Source organism: Molothrus aeneus, chromosome 24 (genome assembly GCF_037042795.1).
Source record: "Molothrus aeneus isolate 106 chromosome 24, BPBGC_Maene_1.0, whole genome shotgun sequence".
Classification (NCBI taxonomy): Eukaryota; Metazoa; Chordata; class Aves; order Passeriformes; family Icteridae; genus Molothrus; species Molothrus aeneus.
Window position 1 is genome coordinate 4,060,672 of NC_089669.1, and position 25,954 is coordinate 4,086,625.

General features: G+C 48.3%; 2 protein-coding genes across 5 annotated transcripts; one reads left to right on the forward strand and one right to left on the reverse strand.

Moving 5' to 3' along the window:
• Positions 1-469: 469 nt before the first annotated feature.
• Positions 470-4,646, reverse strand: YOD1 (YOD1 deubiquitinase). The gene is made up of 2 exons (XM_066565464.1): positions 4,439-4,646; positions 470-3,857 (listed from the first exon to the last, which is right to left on the reverse strand). The coding sequence occupies exons 1-2, from the start codon at positions 4,644-4,646 to the stop codon at positions 3,151-3,153; spliced, it is 915 nt and encodes a 304-aa protein (XP_066421561.1). The 3' UTR covers positions 470-3,150.
• Positions 4,647-5,344: 698 nt separating this feature from the next.
• On the forward strand, positions 5,345-23,997 carry PFKFB2 (6-phosphofructo-2-kinase/fructose-2,6-biphosphatase 2). 4 transcript variants are annotated; one of them, XR_010785010.1, is made up of 17 exons: positions 5,345-5,528; positions 6,206-6,331; positions 6,423-6,519; positions 6,833-6,899; positions 7,034-7,108; positions 7,227-7,283; positions 7,696-7,820; positions 8,790-8,997; positions 11,621-11,767; positions 12,935-13,039; positions 13,701-13,830; positions 15,427-15,489; positions 15,998-16,071; positions 17,371-17,586; positions 18,918-18,981; positions 20,789-23,255; positions 23,296-23,997. XR_010785010.1 is itself a non-coding variant. In XM_066565438.1 (16 exons), exons 1-15 carry the CDS (start codon positions 5,465-5,467, stop codon positions 18,942-18,944), a joined length of 1,581 nt encoding a protein of 526 aa, XP_066421535.1. In that variant the 5' UTR covers positions 5,345-5,464; the 3' UTR covers positions 18,945-18,981; positions 20,789-23,997. The 4 variants fall into 4 exon arrangements, 3 of the variants coding, with proteins under 3 accessions (XP_066421535.1, XP_066421537.1, XP_066421538.1); XM_066565438.1 differs by having other exon boundaries at positions 20,789-23,997; XM_066565440.1 differs by having other exon boundaries at positions 17,395-17,586; positions 20,789-23,997.
• The last annotated feature ends 1,957 nt before the right edge of the window (positions 23,998-25,954 follow it).

Consider the following 25,954-nt stretch of genomic DNA (forward strand, 5'->3'; position numbering starts at 1 on the left):
TGGAGTAGATCTGTGTAATACTGGACACAAATACATGTGAAGTTGGTTTAATAATTTGTATATAAGATTCTGGAGGGATGTCAAACTCCCTTTACAGCTGAGTCCTGATATCTCAGGTACCATATTTCACAGAATCCCAGAGTGGTTTGGTGTGGAAAGGATCTTGAAGCTCATCTCATCCCATTCTGATATTCAGAGTTCATCCCACCACTAGAAGGATGCCATTTTTGGGATAATTCCCTGACTGTGTCACTAAGAGCAGGAAAATCCTAGTTAAAAAGTACTAAAAAACACTCTAATTTATTAAAAGAAAAAGAGTTGGACTTTAAATCTATCCAGCCTTTTATGTTTTAAATAATGGAGATACTTTTTGTTTGGGAAAGTTTAGCAGAGTAAGGAGAAATTTTTCTTGCAGTCAAGGAGTTGTTCTTTGTCCCCCTGTAACAAGATCAACTTTTACCACCACAAATTACAGGTATATCTTTTTTTTTAACCAAAGAGATTTTATTTTTCTAGGCAACAAAAGAGAACATCCAAGCAGTGATAGTGACACGTCTCCCTCCAAGGGAACTGATTCTCTGGTAGCAGATTCCCAATGCAAACATGATCTAGCAAAGCTAAACACTCTGGATTAAATAAAGCTCATTTTTCAAATACTGCAACTGAGAAATACCAGGAAAAAAAAAAAAAAAGGTTTCACACATTTTGAGAAATCCATCCAGGACACAAAGCTAAAATCTAAGGGTTGCTCCCCAAAGTCAAGGCAGACAATAAATATGGATCTTCCACTTGTGTTCCAAAGACACCTGGTGCACCTCTCTGAGGTAGGTATTGTGTCCATGTGACAGATGGCAAAGGGGGAGGATCAGCTCCTTGTGCCAGGCATGTCCCTGCTCCCCTGGGACAGCTCAGAGCACACCTGGGGCTTGCCAGTCCCTTGGTCTCGTTCCTAGCCAGTATTTCAGCTCAAGTAGTTATAACACAGTGTCATCTTCAAGTTCCTTTGAACTGTCAGGTACTTCTGGAGGTTTTTAAGCATCAGCTTCTACAGGGCTGGGTTTAATGCTGGGTTTTGGGGGGTTTTTATCTTCTTTTCCTAATGACAGGCTAAAAGCAGAGTGGGGTTTAACACTGGAAGCTAAGTGGCTTTCTATAGGGAACTCCCAACAGTGCTAATGTGTGTTTTAATACTGAATTAAAAACAAACCCAGTCCACAGTGCTCTGGGTGATCCTAGAGCTGTTCAATTATCCATGCCTTAATTCAACAAAGCACTTAAGTAATTATGTTCTTTCTTCAGTAAAACCCTCCTGTATTTCAAGATCCAACTGGGAGCCTCTGCTGAGAACTAGAAATAGGATTTTAGCAGAAAAGGTGGTGTGGCTGCACCAGTTTGGTCAGGTGCCTGAGGGAACAGAGCCCTTTCAAACTGGGTTTTAGGTTAAACCCACGTGGGTTTATTTCTGCCTCAGTCTGAGGATGCTCCTTCCTGTTCCCCAGTCTAAAAGTGCAAGGAAGGTCACTCAAAACAGTAACAGAAGAATGGCAGGCAAAGGATATTTTAAAATTCAAGAAATAAGGATGTGTTGCAGGCATTTCAAAGAAAAAAAAAAAAAACACAACATAAATCCCCTTCAGTAATATGCACCTTTACAGCACCTTTTAAAAGCCCTCAAAAGCACTTGCTGTTAAGCTTCACAACCCCACTGTGAGGTAAAATAATTCCAATTAAACCAATTTCACCTTCCCTGATTCTGAACAGTCCAAGGAGTGGGGCACTTTCCCCAGCTTATTTTCATCTGAATATTCAGCTGTGATATTTCATTATCACAATGAAAGTCTTGCTACTCCACAGTCAGTGGTGAGAAATCAAACACATTAAGGCAGAAAGCAGATGGAATTTCAAGCCTCCCTTCTGGCTCTGGCCTTCAGAGGGCAAAACTTTTTACCAGCAAAGAGTGAGAACTCAACCTTAAAGTGCTCATTCACAGTATTTGGAAACTGGAACAGCTTAGTAACACCATGGCCTTAATTGGCTCTACTCAAGTAAAATATTCAATGTATTCATTTAACAGATGCAAATTAAGTCACTTCCCTAACTACTCACTTCCCTCTTGCAGGAATTTCCAATGCTATTATGAAGAAGAATCCCAAGTATTCCAGGCAACATGCTTATGCTCTGATGCAGTGTAAACACCAGGGGGTTGAGAGTTATTTTTCAAGCAACTAAAAACTACCTACGGAGGATTATTAAGTTTTATTCAACACTTATCCATCTACTCATTAATTTAAAGGCTACCTTAAAGCTTAGAGGCCACAGCTTTCCCTAAAGTTCTCTGCACACAAACTACACAGTCTATTCCTGATGGTATAGGGCAGCTCAGACATTCTTTTTCCACTACAAGTTGAATTTTTGATATCACACTTGGTATTTCCATTATAAATCATGCACCACACGAGCAGTTTCCCCTCTGAGAGCTGCACATACGTGCAGAGCCCAATTCTCAGTGTGAGTGATGCTGATATGTGTGTTTCCCAAAGCCTCAGATTAATTGAATTCCCCTGAAAATGTACATTCAGCACCTCAGAGATGGATTTTACAGCAGTGTTGGTAAGCCTGGCTGTGTGTGTCTGCTTAGATCACGCATTCAGCACCTCAGAGGTGGATTTTACACAGGTCTGGTTGTGTCTGTCTGCTCAGATCACACATTCAGCACCTCAGAATGGATTTTACAGCAGTGTTGGTAAGCCTGGCTGTGTGTGTCTGCTCAGATCACACATTCAGCACCTCAGAGGTGGATTTTACAGCAGTGTTGGTGTAAAATCCTGGCTGAGGATTTTACAGCAGTGTTGGACAAGCCTGGCTGTGCCTGTCTGCTCACTCACTCACACACACACACACACACAGAAGGTGATGCAATCAAGGTGTGGCTGCCACTGTCCACCACCAGCCCAAGTGCCATCCCTACTCCCAATCCCCTACTCCCAAACCTGCGCGTTGGCCACCATGAAGTTAATTTAGTTAATTAGTTAATAAGCTTTTCAAGCTATGTGAACGGAATTTTATGATTACAAACAGCTTATCTGGGACTCCAGAATCTGATTCCAGAGCGCTGAGGTAGTCGATGGCACCCTCCTCGTGCTGCTGAGCTCACACCTCGCCGAAGTTGGTGTGTCCAGTCTCCCTGGCGTGCTCCCTGGCCTCCAGCTGCCCCGTCAGTCCCTTCTGGCACACCATGCAGCGCAGGGCGAAGCGATTCACATCCGTGAACTGCCTCTTCCTGCGGGCTTCATCCGCCAGCTCCAGAGCCTGTGCCAGCACCACATCATCGCTGCTGGGGAAGATGGTCTGGGGAGGAAGGTCCGAGGAGGGCAGGCGGCGCTCCAGGGGGTCGTAGTGGATGCCATCGTAGATGAGCAGCACGCGCTTGCTGTAGCCGGCGTCCTCGCCGAAGCGGTCGATGCGCACGGTCTGCGTGTCCACCACGCAGATCTCGCACTGGTAGAACTTGGAGAGGATGGAGACCTCGATGGCTCCTCCCCAGGTCTCCTCCCTGCGGATCCAGTCACAGTATTCCCTGTTGGTTTTGCCCAGCACGGCCTCGCAGTACGACTCGGGGTCGCTGGCCACGATCTGGGCGATGAGGTTGCGCATCTCCGGGGCGCAGCCCGGGTCGTACACGCCGCCCTCCACCACGTAGAAGACGCTGGTGAACAGGCAGGAATTGTCTGCTGGCACCACCCTCCTGACCAGCACGGGCACGGCTTCCCTCACAGGCTGGGACATCGCTTTTTTGGCGATCACCGGCGAGCCGGGCTCGGGTTTGGATGTGTCCTCTTCCACTATCAGAGTGTCACCTACCACACAGGAGGAGGGACATAAAGGGGAGAACTAAATTAAAGGAGAATTGCTCCTCCAACACAACAACACGGCCGTGCTGGCATTACTGAGGGTCACAAAAGAGAATCACAGAATAATTTGGGGTCTTAAACACCACCCAGTCCCACCCCTGGCAGGGGCAGGGACACTTTCCACCAGCCCAAGCTGCTCCAAGCTCTGTCCAACCCGGCCTCGCACACCTCGCCCGTTTCCCCCAGCTCGGTATCCCGCCGGGAAACAGCCTCGCCCAACAGCCGCTGGCACCACAACGGTCCCCGCGGGACTCACCTGGCCTGGCCCGGACCCCGTCCCCTCCAGCCCCGCGCGCTTCTCCCTCCGGACCCCCGGGACGCAGCCAAAGCACCGGCGGCGCCCGCAGCGAGCAGGAAGCGCTGCCGAGCCGGGCGCTGACGCCTCCCACGGCAGAAGGAACCGGCCCGACCGCCGGTTGATGAGGGGTGTGTGTACCACGGCCTCTTTAATTAACGTAATTGCAGCCGGCGGAGCGGCAGAGCCCTCAGAGCGCCGCCCGCCGCCCTCCTCCCCGCGGGGCCCTCACCCGAGTGGATGCCGAGCTCGCCCAGCCGCCGCTCGCCGTCGCTGAGGTCGAGGCTGCGCGGCGGGAAGCCGAGCAGGAGGCGCTGTGCGGGCGCGGGCACTCCGGTGAGCGCGGCGAGCGCGGCCTGCATGTCGCGGAGGCGGGAGTGCGGCGACAGCCCCGGCAGCGCGTGCGAGCCGCTCCGGGCCTTGCAGCGCAGCCGCAGCATCCTCGGGGCCGCCGCCACACCGGCCGCCGCCGCTTCCGCTTCCGGCCCGTGTCTGCCCCGCTCTCGCGAGAGCACGCCAAGCCCCACCCCCCCGCAACCCCAGCAAGCGGCCAATCAGAGCGCGCGCGGCGCCCGGTCATTTGCATAGCGCCCGTACATTTGCATAGTGCCGGGCTCATTTGCATAGAGCCCGTGTCGTCGGTACGGCACGCGGGGCATCTGATTTGCATACAGCAGGTGACACCACCCACTTAATGTGCATGCAGCCGGACACCTCCTTGCCATCTCATTTGCGTAACGCGAGGTGTCGCCGTGATTTGCTGTCCCCTCCCTTCCGCGATGATTACCTCCCATTTGATTTGCATAGCCCGCCTGGATTTGCATAGAGGCGCGAGCTCCACTCCCCTTTCATCACTGTCCATCTCATTTGCATGGCGCGCGTGCTCCGCTTCCCCACTCGCCCCTCCCACCGCCCTTTCGGTCTTATTTGCATACTGCGCGCGGCTCTCCCTCCCTCCCGGTCTTATTTGCATACAGCACGCGGCTGCCCCGCCCTCCTGATTCATTTGCATACAGCGCACAGCTCTCCCTCCCTCCCGGTTAATTTCCATACAGCGAACGGTTGCCCCTCCCTCCCGGTCTCATTTGCATACAGCGCGCGCCCCCGCGCGCGTGACGCGGGCCGCTTTTCCCGCCCCTCCGCGCCCCTTTTCCCGCGTGTTCGGTCCCCGGTTTCCGTTCCCCGCTGCTCCGCCGTGCGCGAGCCCCGCCGCTCATTTGCATGCGATTTGCATGCGGCGGGGTGGCGGAGCGGAGCCATGTCGGCGGCGCCGCGGGGCTGCGGCGGGGCCCCGCGGGGTAGGGCCGGCGAGAAGCAGTGCTGTGAGTATCCCCGGCCCGGAAAGGAACGGAACCGGTACCGGGAGGGGGATAGGGCTGCGCGTTCGCCCCGAGCCTCGCGTCCGTCCCGCGCGGATCCCTGTCCCTGGCTGTCCCCTCCCGCCCGGATCCCATCCTGCTGCCTGCCCTGGCTGTCCCCTCCCGCCCGGATCCCCATCCTGCTGCCTGTCCTGGCTGTCCCCTCCCGCCCGGATCCCATCCTGCTGCCTGTCCTGGCTGTCCCCTCCCTCGCTTCCCCTGTCCCCAACCTCCTGGATGCTGCTGCATCCATCCCCATCCCGAGCTTTTCGCCCCAAATCCGCCTCTCCGCGGGCGTCTTGGAAGCCTGCTCGGGCTGTTGGCCGAGAGAACGTGACCGTTTTGTTAAAAACATCTTTGGTTCGCCCTTGACGGCGCTGCCCGGGCGGTAAATGCTGTTAACACTGAAAGCCCCATTAGGCAGCGGTGCTGCCTCATGAGCGAGCACCTGGAGACCACAGAGCGGTCACAGCAGCTCATTAACGACAAGGACACAAGGCGAGCCCGTCCTGGGATGCTCGGAGGTGCTTGAACCACCGGGAGATGGGATAACGCCGTGCTGGGGTCTCACTTTATGCTCTCCAGCGCCCCTGATGCTGTTTTGGGGTGGTTTTGGGGTTTTTTTGGTTTTTCTTTTGCAGCATGGGCTTCCTACATGACCAACTCCCCGACGCTGATCGTGATGATCGGGCTGCCTGCCAGGGGCAAGACCTACATGTCCAAAAAGCTCACCCGCTACCTCAACTGGATCGGGGTGCCCACCAAAGGTGGGTGTGTGTGTGTGGGGACACCCCTGCCCCGTGCTGGGACGTCCCTGCCAGTGGAATGCCCTCACCCTCCCCTCTCCCGTGTGTGAAGTGTTTAATTTAGGGGTGTATCGGCGTGAAGCAGTGAAGTCCTACAAGTCCTACGACTTCTTCAGGCACGACAACAAAGAGGCCATGGAAATCCGCAAGTGAGTCTCTGTCAGGGCTGGGGGCACTGGAGTTTTGGCAGGCTGTGGGTGTGAGGAGCAGAAAATAACCCAGAGTCCCTGGGGAAGGGAGAAGGAACAGCACAGCCTGTGCAGGGGTCCTGCCAGGGACGGGCGTGTGGGTTTGGGGTGGCACAAAGCTCAGGGGCTGCAAGGGTCAGGTCACAGAGGAGGTGCCCCAAGAGTTTTGGGGCTCTTAGGACAGTGCAGGGCTCTGAGCAAGGTGTTTGAATCCCTCCCTTTGCTGTGGGAATGCTTTCCATCAGCTGTGACCATCCCTATTTCTGTCCTGCAGACGCTGTGCCCTGGTGGCTCTGGAAGATGTGAAGTCTTATCTCTTGGAGGAGTCTGGGCAAATAGCTGTAAGATCCTCTGCACTAAAAATAGTTTTACATCAGGGCAGTTCAAAGCTGCCTGGAGTGTTCAGGCACCTGATTTGGGGCTTAAAAGTCTTGAGATAAACTTTGCTCAGTGCTCCTTCCTCATTTTCTGCCAGGTGTTTGATGCGACCAACACGACTCGGGAGCGCCGGGACCTGATCTTAAACTTTGCTAAGGAAAATGCTTTCAAGGTAGTGCTTCAATTGTGTGTGTGATTAATTGTGTGCTTAATTTGCAGTCACTGTGGCTCCCTGGCACAGGAACTCTGGAGTTTTGGCTCTGAAATGTGCTCCCTTGCTTTTTTCCTAGGTGTTTTTCGTGGAGTCTGTCTGTGATGATCCAGAGGTCATCGCTGCCAATATCCTGGTGGGTGCTGCCCTTCCCAGGCTGGGCTGCTATGGGAGTTTGGGTGCTCAGTGCAAGGTCACGGGCTCAGGGAGCTCCTGGGGATCTCTGCAAACGCCTCCCTCTTGCCTTTCACCTGCCCAATAGGCAGCTGGGATTTGCAGGTTTATTAAAAGGCAGAGATGCCGTTATGTGAGAATGTGGAAATCAAGTGGAGCTGGGAATGGGTGACCTTGAAGCTGAGCTGGTGAGGGAGGGAGGGCAGAGCTCTGAGCCAGGGTGTCTGTCAGGGCCAACCACTTCAGTGCCTTAAGAGTCGCCCTTTGTTTCCTCTCCAGGAGCAGGTTTTTCCTCGGGGCAGTGTTAAACAATGTGGATTTGTCATCTTTTGTTCTCTCTTGAGTTTGCTTAACTCACTATGTCTGTTGGGCAGGAGGTGAAAGTTTCCAGCCCTGACTACCCGGAGAGGCACAGGGAGAATGTGATGGATGATTTCCTGAAGAGGATTGAGTGCTACAAGGTCACCTACCAGCCCCTGGACCCGGATGCTTATGACAAGTAAGCAAATCCCTTGGCACATCGCTTTGTCCTTGGGCACAGGAGCTGCTTTGCTGTCAGGATGCTCCAACACCTCTGCCCTCCCCAGGTGTGGCTGTGTGCAGGTGAATCACAGGTCCCAAGTGAGATTTGAGGGGATTTTTCCCTGTGTGCTGCAGAATCACAGGATGGTTTGGGTTGGAAGGAATCTCAAAGCCCATCTCTAAGAGCCATGGGCAGGGACACCTCCCACTATCCCAGGCTGCTTCAAACCCTGTCCAACCTGGCCTTGGTCACTTCCAGGGATCCAGGGGTGCCCACCCAGGGCAGGATTTTTAAGCCCAGCAGTTCAGAGCCTGTCCTGCCTTTCCTAGAGGAGCAGTAGCTGGGTGACACCCACAGCTACTCCTGCCTCGTTTTTCAAACCACCCATGTGGGTGTTTTTATTTTATATCCACTCCAGAGATCTGTCCTTCATTAAAGTGATCAACGTGGGCCAGCGGTTCCTGGTGAACCAAGTGCAGGACTGGCACAGACATCTTTTGTGAAAAATCCTTTCCTTAGGATTTTTTCTCCTGAGAAGCTGAGAGACCTCAGGAACAAAGTGTAAACAGTGATTATCTGCTGCTGTGGAATGCAACAGGTGCATGTGGGATTGGTCTCATGGGGTTGTTTCTAATTAATGGCCAATCACAGTCAGCTGGCTTGGACTCTGTCCGAGACAGAAGCTTTTGTTATCATTCCTTCTTTTTCTATTCTTAGCCAGCCTTCTGATGAAATCCTTTCTTCTATTCTTTTAGTATAGTTTCAATATAATATATATCATAAAATAATAAATCAAGCCTTCTGAAACATGGAGTCAGATCCTCATCTCTTCCCTCATCCTGGGACCCTTATGAACACGGTCACACAGGACTGCATCCAGAGTAAAATTGTCTATTACTTCAAACAAACCACCATGTGGGTGTTCTTATTTTATATCCATTCCAGAGATCTGTCCTTCATTAAAGTGATCAACGTGGGCCAGCGGTTCCTGGTGAACAGAGTGCAGGATTACATCCAGAGTAAAATTGTCTATTACCTGATGAACATCCACGTCCAGCCGCGCACCATCTACCTGTGCCGCCACGGCGAGAGCGAGTACAACCTCCTGGGCAGGATTGGAGGGGACTCTGGGCTGTCACCCCGGGGCAAACAGGTATGTGGGAGTCAGGGCTGATGCCCTGGAGTGGTTACCCTTAAGTTTTAGCTTTTGGGTTTCTTGGATTCTGTGCAGGCTCGGTGTGGGACTCTGAGCTTTGTATGAAGTGTTGTCTCACAGACGTGTTTTATGAAAAATCCTTTCCTTAGGATTTTTTTTCTCCTGAGAAGCTGAGAGGTCTCAGGAACAAAATGTAAACAATGGTTATCTGCTGCTGTGGAATGCAACAGGTGCATGTGGGATTGGTCTCATGGGGTTGTTTCTAATTAATGGCCAATCACAGCCCAGCTGTCTCAGATTCTCTGGTCAGACACAGGATTTTGTTATTCATTCCATTCTTTTCCTTTGCTTGAAAGCCTTCTGATGAAATCCCTTCTTCTATTTTGTTAGTAGAGTTTTAATATAATATATATCATAAAATAATAAATCAGCCTTCTGGGACATGGAGTCAATATTCTCATCTCTTCCCTCATCCTGGGGCCCCTGTCAACACCACCATAAAGTGTTAGTAAGTTCTCTTCATAGAATCACAGAATCACCAGGTTGGAAGAGATCTTTAAGATCATTGAGTCCAACTCATCCCTAACACTCAGGCTCTGCTCCCAGCCTTACAAAACCCAGCTGGGAGGAGCACAGACCACAGGGACTTTGTCTGAACTGCCTTTGCTGGAGCACCGCTCTGTCCAGCAATCCATGTGCCATGCAGGGGCTGCTTGCAGCTCTCCTGGGGGGCTGCAGGCATGGAGAGGCCATGGGATCTGCTCCCAAATACAGGAAATCCTGCCTAGGGTCACTCTCCCTTCAATAAAATACCTTTCCTCCCCTCTTTGCCACATCCAGTCTTGTTTTAAACACATAGGAATAGTGACTCCACCACCTCCCCAGGCAGCCATTCCAGAACTTGATTACTCTTTTCTGTAAAAAACTATTTCCTAACATCCAACCTAAATTTCTCTTGGTGCAGCTTAAGGATGTGTCCTCTGGTTCTGTCAGTGCTGCCTGACACATTCAATTCCTTTAGAATTCCTGACCTTTTCTCAACACTTTTATCATCTATCATTTTCTCTCTAAAGCAGCATCTCTTTCATATTCTGTCCTAATCACTGCAGAATCATCTACATTGGCTTTCACTACACATGCATCACCTTTTCCCTCTTTACAAATTATTGCAGCAAGTTCCTCTTCCTGGGCCAGGCTGATCCCCCAGCATTCCTTTCTGAAGCCTTACCTAACTTACACTTTCAAAATAAGACTCAACTGAAAAATACAGTCCAACAGAATCAGAAAATGCTCCAAAGTACAGTTGTAAAAGCAAAACAGAAATATTGGAAATGATAACACTAGAACATAAGTAATACTTTTTTGAAAACTATATCTAGTTTTCAAACAGGGTAGTTAGACAAAAGAATCCTTTTCCAGCTGGAGAATCAAGGACCAAAAAGCACAAACAATGGTGAATTGAGGGGAGCAGACCAGGGGGTGGGGACTTGATGACCTGAAGCTGTAACTGGACAATTAACCCCAATATGGAAATGGACCAAAAACTTATATGGGACCCATCTTGGATCCATCCTGGGTGTAGCCCTGGCCAGGCTCTTGTATCCTTTAAAGGCTTTTCAATAATTACCTGATTTATTCTTTTAGCTCTGTCCAGTCTCTGTTCCAGATCAGCCTCTCTAAGCATCACAGGGGCTGGACAAGACTAAGAGAATAAGAATAGGTATTTATTAAAGGCCTTCAATAGATACACCTTGGGCACTCAGAAGAGGCTGCACCCAACATAAGTGATGGTCATGAGTTTCTCAGACTAAAATAAGTCTGGTCCATTTGCATATCAGGGGTTAATTCTGCAATTCCAGCTCCAGGTAATGAAGTCAGATACCCCCAGTTCCTCTCCCTCATTCACTTTTGTTCACCCTTTTCTCCTTGAGTTCCAAGCCCAGAGGGATTGTTTTGCCTGGCCAAAATGTGAGGGTGGTAGTTAACCCTTTATATGGAGTTTAGAGTTAGGCACTAATGCAGTACAGCATTGAAAATGATAAAGGTTAAAATAAATTATAAAGGTTAAAATCTGAAGGCATCAGAGCTCCACATCCCCACAGCCCCCAAAGATGCTCAGAGCAGCTGCAGCTTCCCCTGCCCCTTCAATGCCTTAGGATTTTAGCTTTTTTGTATTTAATATATTTGTAACCCTGCAGTTCTTTAGTGTATAACTCTAAACTCCATATCCAGTGTGAGCTGCTGCTTTCCCATTTTGGGCAGACACAGCAATTCCTCTCCAGGCCTGGCAATCAGGGACACTTCCCTGCCTCAGGCCCTGAGAGATGGAAACAAAAGTGAGTTGTGGGGAGCAAATTACTTCATTACCTAAAGCTGTAATTGGCAGATTAACCTCCAACATGCAAATGGCCCAGACTTATAAAAGTGTGAAAACCTGTGACCCATGGTCCATTTTGGGGTGTAGCCCTTGGGGGGATTTTTCTGCCCTAAATACACCTGAATATTTATATTCAATAAACATACCTACTTTTTATTCCCTTAATTTAGTCTGGCCTGTGTTTTTAGGGAGCCCAAAAAGGCATCACCCTCCTCCTAACCTCCCTGGAGCTTTTCTCTCCAGTTTTCCCAGGCTCTGAAGAAGTTCATTGAGGAGCAGGAGATTGTGGACCTGAAGGTGTGGACGAGCCAGCTGAAGAGGACAATCCAGACTGCAGAGTGCCTGGGGGTGCTCTATGAGCAGTGGAAGATCCTCAACGAGATTGATGCTGTGAGTGAGAGGCTGCTTAAAAACCTCAGCTTTTCTAGGTGGGGAATAATGTTTAAAGCCAAATTAATCACCATAAACCCAGCTGATATTTGTTGGAACCCTGGATGGTGAGAATTTTCAATTTTCTGTGCAGAGCACTGCATTTGACCTGTGGAGAAGGTTTCCAAAATTGATAAATAGCACTGGGATTATGGGTGTGGAGTTGGTTAGAAGTGTGTGATATCACAGGGTGGAAAACTTGGAGTTTGGGGTTTTAGAATATAGTAACAAAGATGAAGCAAGATGGAGATTTTAGGGCAGAGATAGGTTGTACTTCTTCACCTTCTTCTTCTTCACCTTCTTCTTCTTCACCTTCTTCTTCTTCTTCTCCATGGGTTTGGGTGGTATTTTATAATTAAACAGCCAAGTCCACACTGAGGGCTTCAAGAGATCAGTGCTTGGGTTAAAAAGAAAAATAATCTAGGGTATAATTTCTTAATTAAATAGTTTAGCCTTAAAAAACCTTATAACAAAAAATCATTTACCAATATGTACCTTACTAATAAAAGACTACAGAACTCATTGCTCTGAGGCTGTAGCACTAATAAGAAGCAATAAACACCTAAGTCTAAACATCTCAAGTGCCTTCAATCTTAACCCCAACAAAAGCAGAAAAAACCAACAAAACCCCACAATTTCTGTTGATTTATAGCCATGTTTTTGTGTCATGGACCTCAGCCTTCCAGGATGGGGTTTGGGGTGGTTTTTAGAGGGCTGAGAGTGTTGAGAGCTGCCAGGTCTTGCTGGGGATATTCCAGGTGGTGTGGAGGAGGAAAAGAACACTGAACATCCCAGACATCTGTCACACCCTCCTGCCTGGGCAAAGGTTGCTGCTCCCACTCTGATTCTCTCAGGAAATTGCAGGGTGGTTGCTGGGGAAGTGATGGCTCATTTTTCATCCCTGGCAAACACCAGGGATGCAATCTTTTTTTGGTTTTGAGATAAAACCAAAGCCCAGCCTCTTCAAACCAGCCTGGCACCCACGCTGGGGGCAGGGCTGGGTCACTTGCAGCACCCAAAATTTCCATGCCAAAAAGGGATCTTGACCTCAGCCTCTGCTTTTCCTCCCCTCCCTGCTGGCCCTCTGATGAAATGAGGTTTGTGGTAAGCAGTTTCTCCTTCCCTCAGGGGGTCTGTGAAGAAATGACCTATGCAGAAATTGAAGCCAAGTATCCAGAGGAGTTTGCCATGAGGGATCAGGAGAAATATCTTTATCGTTATCCTGGAGGGGAGGTGAGGAGCCTAAAAAACAACAACAACAACACACAGTGCAGTGAAACAAACATTTATGTGGGGGGTTGCACTTAAAACTGACTCAATTTGAAGTTATTCTGCCAATATTTCTATGCAAAATTGCAAATTTTCATCCTAATGAAAACATTAGGATCCCCAGTTCTCTTTTGGGGGAAATGTTTCTTGATTTCCCTCATTGGGGTGTGCAGATGATGCTTTTCAATCCATTAATTTGGCCACTTGCTGGGTGCTGCCCTCAGACACCATCAAGGGGGTTCTGCATCCCAGAATTGTCACTGGGAAACAAAATTATCATGGGTGTGGCCTGGAGTCACTTCTGGCTTTAAGTCACTTCTGGCTTTACTCACAACCTGTTTAAATGAATCATTTACTATTTTATTTGGTTTTTTCCCTGACTGCACTCATTGAGTTCCCAGTAATCTGAGCCCTCCCACGATCTGAGGCTTCTGACACTGAATTTCACTTTCTGCTGTTGCCTTTTTTGGTTTTTTTTTTACTATTTTTACCCCACTCCCCATAACCTCCTTGAACTTTCTGCTGCTTTAACTGATATTTCCCTGAATGTGACTGTGTTAATTGCCACCTCTGTTTAACCTTGTGTTTACACAACCCCTTGACCAATTCCTGTTTGGTTTTCCAGTCCTACCAGGACTTGGTGCAACGCCTGGAGCCAGTAATTATGGAGCTGGAAAGGCAAGGAAATGTCCTGGTTATCTCCCACCAGGCAGTTATGAGGTGCCTCCTGGCTTATTTTCTTGACAAGAGTGCAGGTACAAAAATAAAGGGTTGGCTCCTCTCCCTGCTTCCCCTCATGGGGTTTTTGAGAGGGTGGTTTGGAATGACTGGGTGGATTTTTATTTTATTTTTATTTTTATTTTTTTTATTTTATTTTATTTTATTTTATTTTATTTTATTTTTATTTTATTTTTATTTTATTTTTATTTTATTTTTATTTTATTTTTATTTTTTGTTTTTATTTTATTTTATTTTTTTATTTATTTTATTTTCATTTTATTTTTATTTTATTTTCATTTTATTTTTATTTTATTTTCATTTTATTTTTATTTTATTTTCATTTTATTTTCATTCTTATTTTTATTTTATTTTAATTTTTTTTTTTAACTAGGCAGGGTTTTTTAACAAGCTGTTTAAAAAAGGAGGAAAGGAAAGGTTTCAGCAGTGCTTTAACCCTTGCACTGCAGCAGTGCAAGGAGCTCCCCAGGGATGTGCTGCTGTTGAGCTGCCCAAGTGTTGTTCCTGGAGCTGTTTTCAGCAGCAGTGCTTACAGAATGTGTAAGGGACTGGTTTTTAATGTAAAAAAAAATTAAAAACTCATCATTTTCTGATGAATTAAAGAGCCTCAGTGGCCTGGCAGGGGTGGCAGGAGTGCTCCACCCCAGGGCAATGCTGGTTTCTTGCACAGCACACACACCTGGAAGGTTCCAGTGTCCTGCAAGCTCCAGTGAGTGGCACTAGAGCTTCATAAAACTTTTAATGATTAATAAACTTCTAAAAAACTTCATAAACTTTTAAATACAGCTCTGAATAAATCTCCTGTGGGCCTGTGGCAGCTCTTGCTGAGGTGCTTTCCCAGCCATGTGCCACTGGAGAGGTTTCCTCTGGCCGGCCCTGAGCACTGGAAATGGAATTATGGAATTATTTGGGTTGGAAAAGCTCTTTTAGAGGGTGGGATCCAACCCCTAACCCAGCACTGCCCAGAGCCCTGAGCCACCCTGGCCTCCACTCTCATTTCCAGCTCCTGTATTTTGATTTTCTGTGTGTCACTGCTGTCCTGAGTGCCTGTCTGGGTGCCATCCACAGGCTGCCATCCCCAGCACAATTCCCATTCAATCCTGGAATAGTTTGGGTTAAAAAGACCCTTAAAATGGTTTAATCTGGGTGCCATCCACAGGCTTATTCCCAGGACAATTCCCATTCAACCCTGGAATGGTTTGGGTAAAAGGACCCTAAAAAGGGTTTAATCTGGGTACCATCCATAGGCTGCCATCCCCAGCACAATTCCCATTCAACCCTGGAATGGTTTGGGTTAAAAAGACCCTTAAAATGGTTTAATCTGGGTCCCATCCACAGGCTGCCATCCCCAGCACAATTCCCATTCAACCCTGGAATGGTTTTGGTTAAAAAGACCCTTAAAAGGGTTTAGTCTGGGTGCCATCCACAGGCTCTCATCCCCTGCACAATTCCCATTCAATCCTGGAATGGTTTGGGTTAAAAGAACCCTTAAAGGGGTTTGGTCCAACCCCTCTGTGGTGGGCAGGGACATCCCAGTGCTGCTGTGGGGCTGGGGAGGGGACAGGGGGGCTGTGGCATCCCAGGTGACCCCAGAACCCCTTTTTGTGCCCTAGATGAGCTGCCCTACCTGCGCTGCCCCCTCCACACCATTTTCAAGCTCACACCCGTTGCCTATGGTAAATAACTGCTTTATTTTCATTTTTAATTTGAGTTCCTCTCCTGGTTTGTGTGTGGGGATGTTGTGGGCAGGTTTGGGTCCATGTGTGGCAGCACCTGGCCGTGCTCTAGAAGCTTCTGGTAATACATAAAGAGGTTATTTCCTGGTTAATATACAAAAAGTTAAAATAGAAAAGGGATCTGGAGGGGTGGGGAGCAGATGTGGAGGTGCAGGGTCTTCTCCCCTGGCCTCTCTTTTAATGAATTGGATTTTCCCTGTGGGTGAGGAAGGCTGTGCCTCCAAACTTGGGGTGCAGTCAGTTAAAATTGGCTTTTCTGTGCAGCCCAAACAACTCAGGGCTGTGCTCTCACACTTGAAAACCACCAAGTGTAAAATTCTGTTTGTGGGGTGAACTGTGGGTTTACGAGCTGGGGTATTTTTATAAATAAGATATTTACTCCTGTTCATTCTCCCTGCTGTGTTTTTAATAAATTACTCACATAAACCTCTCTTTCTCTTGGGTGAAGGCTGCAAAGTGGAGACAATTACCATGGATGTGGAAGCAGTGAACACCCACCGCGAAAAGCCCTCCCTGAACTCAGTAAGTTTTGCTGCTCCCCTCTGGCTCCACCTTTTCCAAAACAAGCCACAAACCCTCTTAAGCACTTGCTAGAACTGCCTGCTGCCTTTCAGGGAGCAGAAGGATTCTCTTCAGAAGTAACCCCCAAAAGCAGAATTAATTTTAAGGTGCTTCCCAGGCCAGGGGGGATATTTTTCAGAGCTGTTGTAGGGAGCAGAAATGGGCAGATTTAGGGCATAAGATTTTAAACTCCAGGTTTTGTTCTCAGTTTTCAGTGCAGTGTTTGTTGCTGATGTTTATGGGTAATTTCAAAAAGACTTGGCAAAAGGGTTAAAGTGGATTTTTTCTCCTTGTCTTGATGAGTTTTCTCTTTCTGAAATCGTCTCTCTGCTGTTATTTAAATTACTGTTGCCATTGTTTAAATTGCTATTTAAATCCACCTTGTAACCACCTCAAAAATCTGGGGGAGCTGCTGATCTCTGAGGGCCTTGACTTTGCAAACCCTGTTTTCCAAAGGGACTGTAAGGAAAGCCTCAGTGATTGCCTCTAATTAATTCCCCCAATTAGAGAGCACAAACCAGCTCTGCTGGCTCACAGGAACTCTGAATGCATCTGATTTTAGGTTTTATCCGTTCAGGCTTTTTGTTGTAATTTATGAAGATCCCTTGGGCTGGGATCTGGTTATTCTTTTGTGCTGAGGGCCTGGGGAAATTGGGAACCTGCAGCTGGGCCTGGAGGCTCTGTGGAGCTGTCAAATGCCAAACTGAGGACATGGGGCATGATTTGTGTGGATCCTCGTGGTTTCCAGCATATCCCTGCTCACAGGGGGTTGGATTAATGATGTTTAAAGGTTCTTCCAACCCAAACCACTCTGGGATTTATCACTTTTCCAGCTTCTCTCTGACCCCTGCTTGGAAATCATTGCTGCCCACTTGGAGGCTGCTTCTGTTCTTTGCTTTGCTTGGGTAACACAGCTGCTTTGGGGCAGAAGAAACAAGAAGAAGGGAGAGTTTTCTGTTTGCTTATTTTTTTCACTTAAATTCTTCGTGCAGAGAGAAAGAAAAACAAACAAAAAAACCAAAAAAAAACAAACCCAAAAAAACCAACACCACCCAAACAGAGCCACCTAAGCAAAACAAAGGTCCCAAAGGGAAGTAAAACTGCTGAAAAATCACTTTCCAGTTGTCTCCAAGCTGGATGAAGTTGTTTCCCAGGCTGCTGCAGACTGGGGAAGGCCCAGCCCGGTGCGGGGTCACTCAGGGTGGGGTGCTGGAGGTGTGGGACGTGGCTTTAAACTCTGGTTCCCCCTTTTCATTCCTGGTGATTCCCTCTGTGTGGGATCAGCACGAGCTCCCCAGCAGGCAGAGCCCTGTGAGGATGAGGAGGAACAGCTTTACCCCGCGGGCCAGCGCCGACGCCGTAAAGCGCCCGCGGCACCACAGCCTGGGCAGCAAACCCCTCCATCTGCTGGGGCCTCTCCCATCCCTGGAAGCTCGAGAAGGGGCTGAGCAGCCACAGCTGGAAGTCACTGTCCAGGTGCTACCATCCCTCTGCTCCCCTCCTCGCCATTGCCCGGGGTCCTGCCCGAAATCCAGACCCAGGATCTTGAGCAGGGTCTCTGTTTCTGCATGGAAATGATCCAGCCTGGGTTGGATTAAGGAGAAAAAAACAAAACAAACTGGAAAACCCCTTCAAAACCAACCCCAAAACATCAAAATCCCCCTATCCAACTGGAATTGTGGTGCCAGTCTTTCAGAGTCAGGCTCCACGCAGGCAGGTTTCCATCAGTGCCGTGGGGTTTTGCCAGGGGGGCTCTCCCATCCCTGGAAGCTCGAGGAGGGGCTGAGCAGCCACAGCTGGAAGTCACTGTCCAGGTGGTGACATCTGGATACCATCTGGGTACCATCCCTCTGCTCCCATCCTCACCATTGCCCGGGGTCCTCTGTTGAATTTGCAGGCAACCCCAGCAAGGGAAGAGATGAGAATCTTGACTCCATGTTTCAGAAGGCTGATTTATTATATTATTTTATATTATATATAAATATATTTTATATATATATAATTTTATATTATATATATTCATATATATATTATATTAAAAGAAAATTATATAACAAAACTACACTAAAGAATAGAAGAAGGGATTTCATCAGAAGGCTGGAAAGGAAAGGAATGGAATGATAATAAAATCTTGTGACTGACCAGAGACTCTGAGACAGCTGGACTGTGATTGGCCATTAATTAGAAACAACCCCATGAGACCAATCCCAGATGCACCTGTTGCATTCCACAGCAGCAGATAACCATTGGTTACATTTAGTTTCTGAGGCCTCTCAGCTTCTCAGCAGAAAAGATCCTAGCAAGAGGATTTTTCATAAAATATGTCCATGACAGTCCTCTCCAAAGTCCAGACCCTGCCCAGGATCTTGAGCAGGGTCTCTGTTTCTGCATGGAAATATCCAACCTGGACTGGATTAAGGAAAAAAAAACCAATTAAAAACCCCTTCAAACCAACCCCAAAACATCCAATCCCCCCTATCCAACTGGAATTGTGGTGCCAGTCTTTCAGACTCAGGCTCCATCAGTGCCACAGGGTTTTGGCAGGGCGTTTAATTCTGGATAGGATTTTGCTTCTGGGCTAAAACCTGATTGGAAAAGTTACAAACACCCTCTTTGTCCCAGTTTTTTATGCAGCCAAGTGCTGTCCCTGCCTTCTGTCACCTCCTGCTGTAACACAACCCTGCCCTGGGCTAACAGGAAATTTTGGGGCTGTTTCACTCCTCCCTCATTTGCTTTGCTGCTTTTCCTATTTCAGTCTCTTTAAGATGCACTATGAGCCCTGCTGTGCTTCTCTGTTTCCTTTGCAGCCTCCAGAGGGAAATGCTTGCCTCTGAGTACCACTGCAAGCAGCTTGGGTGTGCTCTCTTTGGGGTTAGTAAGTTGGATTTCTCTTGATTCCTGTTGCATGGAAACCACTCTGGGCAAAGACAAACCCACGGAGCAGAGGGAATCTTGTGCTGGATAAAACCTGAGCTTCTGGGGGACCTCAGTGGGGGCTGAGCCTGCTGATCCAGGGGCTCCAACTGGGCTTGTGCTTGTGCTGGCTGCTGGAAATTGTGGTTTTAGCCCAGCTTGCTCCATCCCTGGAGCAGGACATGGGGTGGCTCATGGTGCTGAGCAGGGCAGGGTCCCAGGACAGGGTGTGGTGACATTGCTGCTCACAGGGATTTTGTAGGAGTCACTGGATTGCGGATTTACCTTTTGATTTTCACACACTGAGCGTGTTCCTGGTGTCTGTTGGGCCCTGAGTGAGGCAGAGGAAGGAGTTTTATCAAAGCTCTAAGTATTTATTGTGGTTAATTTGCAAGGTGGTCACTGTGATGGTTCTTGGGTGGTTCTGGCAATGTCATTCCCCATGGAGAAGGTAAATAAAAGTCAGAAACCAACCTGCCTCCTTCCTCCTGAGCTTCTTCACCTCTCTGAGCTTGTGTGGGCTCAGGCTGAGATGGGAGAACCCTTCAGGGGGGCTTGGCAGGAGGCTGAAGTGTCACTACAGGACACAGAGCAACACAAGGGCACACACTGCTGCTCTCAAGGTGAAGAAAAGGGAAGTTTATTTTTCTTTTGACTCCAACATTTATAGTTTTCCAGAAGTGACAGTGGATTGGAGGGTGACAGTGCCACCTCTCCAATGACACTGGGCAAACCAGCAGCCCATCAAATTTCTCCTCCTCCATAAAAGAATGCAAAACAATCAGTTATTCACAGAAAGCATGTGAGAAAGTTTGCTACAAGAATGTAAACATCAGAAGGCTTAAAAGAACTTAATAATAAATAAAATAAATAATAAATAAGATAAATATATAAATAATAAGTAAATAAACAGGGTGACAGGGTCGTTGGGGTATCATCTGTGGGGTCTTTGGAGGATCTGTGGAGTATTTGGGGGATCTGTGGGCTCTTGTTGCTTTAGGACATGAAACAAAACCACGTGGACACTGGAATCTCCAAAGTAAAAAAGAAAAGAGGTTTAATTTGTGACTCCAACATTTATAGATTTCCAAAAGTGACCCTGGATTGGAGGGTGACAGTGCCACCTCTCCCATGACAAACCAACAGCCCATCAAATTTCTCCTCCTCCATAAAAGAATGCAAAACAATCAGTTATTTACAGAAAGTGTGTGAGAAAGTTTGCTACAAGAATGTAAACATCAGAAGGCTTAGAAAATCTTAAAAAGTCAGGGCAACATGGAAGGGTGATGTAAAGAATGAAAGAGGTCTTTGTATGTCAGACAATGCCTTTTCCTGACTTACTGACTTAGAGATGAGGCAACTGAGAGGTGTTTAAAAACTTTTATTCCATTTTCAGTCTCATTTGAAGGGTGAGACAATACAGGTGCTATAATTCACACTATCACCATCAAAAGCCAATTATTTCCTAATTACAATACATTCTCAGTGTTTCTTGGCCTATCAGCTTTTGCCACACCATTCTCTAAATGCCTTAAAGCCAAAAATCTAAAACTACCCCTCGTGGGTCCCATTACACACATTTCCCATATTTTCGTGCTTGGATGGAGCAAATCCTTGGATGGAAGGGATGAAGCAAATCCTCAGGGGGTTCCTGCCCTGGGAGTCCATGGAGCTGGACTCACCTCTCCATGAGCTGAGCTGCCTCCTGCTTTACCCCCTCCTGCCTTCCTTGCTGTGACCTCTGCTGTTTCTCTTTTCCCTGCAGAAAATGGCCACTTTAGGAGTGTAGGAGTTCCTGCTTTCCCCTTGGGTCCAGCTGGGAATTCCAGCACCAGGAGGAGCCGGGACTGGAGCATCCCTGGGGCACCGTGAGCCACCCTGGCCAGTACTTGCCTTGAACTGTGATTTTAGAGCCTGTCTGTGTCTTTTTCTTTCCAAATGCTGCAATGTCTGTCCATGGGGCTGGAGAAGATTTCCTGTGGAGATTTTCCAAGCTGCTTTTAGTGCTCCTAAGCCAACACATCCCTGGGTGTTGAAATTGTGTCCCACGCCTTTCCTCCTGGCCAGGAGCCAAAATTAACCAGAGTGGGAGGACAAAATAATCATGTTTTCACTCGCTGAGGCAGCTTTTCTTTGGAAAAGGCATTTCCAGGCCAAATTCCTGAGGTTTTAGTTCTCCATTTCCAAGTTATTTCCAATTTCAAACTCAATTTTTTTCTGGTTTTCAGCCATCCAGGGAGCTCCAGGTAGGGTTTGACTTTCCCTCCTTGAGTGCTGGTGTGAATCCCCCCCATCTGAGCCAGTTCCTTTTTGTCTGGATGCTTGTTCCAGGCTTTTTCTTGCATGTGACACCCAGATCAGCACATCCATCCCCAGGGCTGCCTCCTGTGAGGGACAGATGGGATAAACCCTCCTGCCCCTCTCTGGGAGCAGCACAGCTCCCAGTGCTTTAAATCCCATCTCAAGCCCTATTTTAGCTTCTCCTCCCTACCTAAACTCCATCCTCTCACTCATTTTTTCCTGCATTTTGGGGGTGTTTTTATCCATTTACCCCAGAAAATGGGAGCGTGGCTGGGACCAGCAGGGCTCCTGGGCAGGGTTTGCAGGAAGCACAAGTTTTTTTACCAGTTTTCTTTATTTTACATCAAATTTTAGGCCCAACAACAAGCTTTTAACTTGCCTCTGAATAAGCTGTGAATGTTCCCAATGCTGCCTTTCATAGTTTTAAGCTGTTGCAGAGTTTGGAGCACAGGTGGTGCAGCTCTGTGTGGCCGTGTCTTAACTTAAATCCTTCCCTTAAATCCCCACCAAACCCCAAATTTTCAGTTCTCTCCCACAAGTCTTGACTTGCATTTTGCCAGACTCCATTTTACCCCACTCCAGCTGTTCTTGCAATAAGGGCAGGACCCTCAGGTTGGGTGAAGAAAGGAACATTTGGGTCCAGAGCAGGAGGCTGTTCTGGACCTGCTGTTCCCAGGTGACTCCAGGATTTATCTGAGCAATTCTGGGCCCCAGAAGTTGCTTATTTTAAATGTGTAAATAAATGTTGGATATACCTACAGCAGGGAAAATATGCCCTGGCTGTGGAGGAGCTCAGCAACCCCAGAGCTTGAGGCTTAACCTGGGCATTTTGAGCTCAAACTTGGTTGTTTTAAACACTCCCAGAGTTGTAATTTGATAAAACTGAGATAGAGAGGACCAAGGCACAGATCTGGACCCCTCAGGATTTCTGAGGAGCAGAAGAACGTGTTGATGTAAAGCAGTTGTGCCACAGAGGGGTGAGATTTGCTGGTGAGAAATTGAGTTTTTATTCGTTTTTCTCCTCAGGGTTTTCCCCCCCAGGTCTGGTTTTGGGTTTTAAATGTTTTTATGCTTAGAAATAAACCAGAAAAAAAAAAAAGAAAAAAAAAAGAAAGAAATGTTGAAGGAAGAGATTTAGAGCCTGTCCATGGCAGTCCTGACTGTCACACTCCAAAGTGCTCTGAACGCACAAACCCGTCCTTGTCAGGCTGGCTGCTCTGACCAAACCCCTCCTGCTCTGGAAAAAGGAGTGGAAAATGTACTGTAGGATGTTTACACACAAAAATGCTGGGATAACTTGCTGAAGAGTTCAGGATGTTCATATCACTGAGCAGTAAATGATTGTAAGGAGACGAAAAAGAAAAAATCTATATTTTTACCTGCTGGGATTTGTGAATGTCGCTGTTGATTTGTTGTTGGTGGTCGTGACTTTTTTTTTTAAAATCACTGCTGAAAATCTGGTGTTTTGCAGTTTGGGTCAATGGCTCCTTTTGGGGCTGTGGGGTGGAATTTCATCTTTCTCTGCAGTGTTTGTGCCTCAGTGCTTTAATTAAAGCTTTTTCCTCCTGCATTTTTAGCCTTGGAATGGTTTAAAGCAAACATACCCGGAGCAGAGCAGCAGATTTGGGAGCAGATCATTGCCCTGAGGGGCTGCAGGGCTGGGGTGATGCCAGTGGGCATTTCCTGGCAGCTCCCTGTGCCAGGGATTACCTTGAAACCACCTGATTTCCCTTGGCACCGGGCGTGCAAACACCCCAGAACAAACAGACCTTGCACAACGAGGTTTTTTGAGATGTTTTTTGGTGGAACAGCTCAGCAGGAGCTCCTGCTGTCAGTGGGATCAGTGCTGTGGGCTGGGCAGGTGGAGGTGGGTGTGGAGGTGCATTTGGAGGTGTGGAGGTGCATTTGGAGGTGTGGAGGTGCATTTGGAGGTGTGGAGGTGCATTTGGAGGTATGGAGGTAGATTTGGAGGTGTGAATGTGAGCCTGGCACCTTCCTGAGCATTTCCCCAGGACTGGGGGGGTTTTGTGACCCCCTGATTTTCTGTGCCTCTGTTTCAAGCAGCACAGGTGGAGCTGGCTGCTGTCACCTTCAGTGGGACCTGCCTGCCCCTGTGTGTCACTGCAGAGAAAAAGGAGCACTTGGGCTAAAAAACTGCTCCATCTCTGGGAGAATCTGCAAAATGGGGGAAAAGAGTTCAAGCCAGCCTGGCTGGCTGCTCTGTGTACACTGGCTGTGACCTCAGAGCTGCCACCTCTGCCAGGTGTCCCCTTCCCGGCAGCTCGGGTGGGTGACACTGAAACCCAGCCTGGCTTGGCTGCCGAGGAGCAGCTGAGGGAGGGGAGGCACCTGCACCAGCCTGGCCAGGGCCACCTGCCCTGGGGGTGTCCCCAGGGCTCATCCTGTGCCCCTCTGAGGGTGAGCAGTGCCAGTGCCACCCCTGCTGTCCCCTGCTCTGCTTGCACTGCAGCTCTGCCTGGAGTGTTTGGTCAGAGGGATCTCACCCAGCTGTGACCTTTCCTGTTCTGCTGCCTTCTAAGTGTTTGGTTTTTTATAGGTTTAAAAGCTGCAGTGTCTGTCAGCTCGTGCTGTGTGTTGTGTGCTCTGTGCACTTGAGCATAAATATCTGTCAGTGTTTATTTACAATAAAGAGACTTAAAAAAACACAGATAATGTCCTCTGTTCTTTTCCATTGTTTGCTCTACCTCTCCACTGGGTGCTGGTTTTCTGAGGAGCTCAGGGAGTCTCTGGGATGTGTTTGGAGGAAGAGAGGCTGCAGGGGTGGGCAGGTGTCCTCTGGTTTGGGAATCTGAGTTGAAAATGGGGGCTCTTAAACCCTACTGGTGTTCCCCTTGTCTTCTCACCTTTAAGGGTGTTTTTCCTGGAGGTCAGGATCCCAGGGTTTCCATGGAACTGAGCTTGGTGCTTTCCAAGCAAACCATTCTGGAATTCTCTGTGTGTTCAGCTCCGAGCGATGCTCCCGGTGCCCTCCTGGGCTGCTGAGCTCCAGCTGGAGCTGCTCCCATGGAGAAACCCCTTTTGGAATGGTCTCTGAAACCCCTTTTGGAATGGTCTCTGAAACCCCTTTTGGCCATGGCTTCCTGAGATCAGAGGGTGTCAGAACAGGACATTCCTCTGGCTGCCCTGGATGGCTCGAGACACTGGCAAGGTGCTCAGAGGCCTTGGCACGGAGTAAGAACACCTGTGCCTTTGATTTTACCCCATGGAAACAATCACCAACTTTGTGTGAGGAGTTACAAGCCACAAGGGTTTGAATAGAATGATAGTGAATTTGTCACAGGGTGAAAAAGTAGAATTTTGGGGTTTTCGGTATGGGGGTTCAAGAGGCAAGATGGAGGAATCTGGGTTCTGTCTTTCTCCTTCTTCTTCTTGTCCTCCATCTTCTGCTGTGCTGGTGACACTTTTGGATTGGTTTAGAGTAGAGGCAGACTGTCTAACATAGGTGATAGGTATTGGAAAATTATTGTAAATAAAGTACAGGTAGTTTTTAGGATAAAAAACTAACACCACCCCAAGGGCAGTCAGTGTGCCACAACCCAACCTGCTGGAGAGATCTCAGCAGGTCAAAGAATGGAATAGATAAAAGAAAATAAACAACCTTGAAAACCAGAGCAGAGGAATCTCGACTTCTTCAGTCTTGGAGCTGGGAAAAAAAGGCTTTTTAATACCTCAGGAGCCATTTCAGCAACACAAAACCCGAGAAGAGGGGATGAACTCAGGCTGGCCTTGCCCTGGGGTGGAGCAGCTCCCCTGAGGACACCCCTCAGTGCACCCGAGCTCCCAGTGGAGCAGCTCAGCAAGGATTATTTCAAAGACTTGGCACCTCCACACATAAATCCAAACAATTTCAACATCTGCTTGGGTTGCATTCAGTTTTGTAGGGTTTTGCCCTGGGGGTGGAATAAACTCCTTCTTGCTCAGGAGGAGTTAATGATTTATGGGTCAGCGGGCCAGCTCTGATTTCTGCAGAATTGAAGTTTCTCATTGTGGAGCCAGATCTGAGCGTGTGGGCACTATAAAACTCCTCCTTTGCCTGGGGGCTGGAGGAGAGCAGTCCCTGTTCCATCCTGTGAGTGCTGAGCACACCAGGGCTCTCCATCTCCTGCCTCCACAGCCCCAGGTAAGACAAATCCCAGCCTGGCAGCTCCAAGGGCTGCCCCTGGGAGCTCGTGTGCAGCTCCAGCAGGCACCCAGGTCAGGAAATTAAATCAGATTCATCCACGAGGGGTGCCAAGGGCTGAGAGAAAAGCAGAGGAGTGAAGCAGGCATGGGAAGTGTTGGGTTTAGGGCAGGGAGCACCCAGGTCAGGAAATTAAATCAGATTAAAGCAGGAGGGGTGCCAAGGGCTGAAAGAAAGGCAGAGGAGTGAAGCAGGCATGGGAAGTGTTGGGTTTAGGGCAGGGAGCACCCAGGTCAGGAAATTAAATCAGATTAAAGCAGGAGGGGTGCCAAGGGCTGAGAGAAAAGCAGAGGAGTGAAGCAGGCATGGGAAGTGTTGGGTTTAGGGCAGGCACTGGGAGATTCTGGAACTTTGGGAGGGCTCAGGCTCGTGAGTGACCCTGGATAACACAGAGAGGGCTCTTCCAGCTCCCTAGGGGTGCCAGCTGAG

Coding starts and splice junctions, on each gene's coding strand:
- YOD1 (XM_066565464.1), bottom strand. CDS start 4,646: ATGCTGCGGCTGCGCTGCAAGGCCCGGAGCGGCTCGCACGCGCTGCCG. Junction 3,858..4,438: donor CGAGCTCGGCATCCACTCGG/GTGAGGGCCCCG, acceptor CCTGTGTGGTAG/GTGACACTCTGATAGTGGAA.
- PFKFB2 (XM_066565438.1), top strand. CDS start 5,465: ATGTCGGCGGCGCCGCGGGGCTGCGGCGGGGCCCCGCGGGGTAGGGCC. Junction 7,109..7,226: donor CTAAGGAAAATGCTTTCAAG/GTAGTGCTTCAA, acceptor CTTTTTTCCTAG/GTGTTTTTCGTGGAGTCTGT. Junction 11,768..12,934: donor TCCTCAACGAGATTGATGCT/GTGAGTGAGAGG, acceptor TCCTTCCCTCAG/GGGGTCTGTGAAGAAATGAC.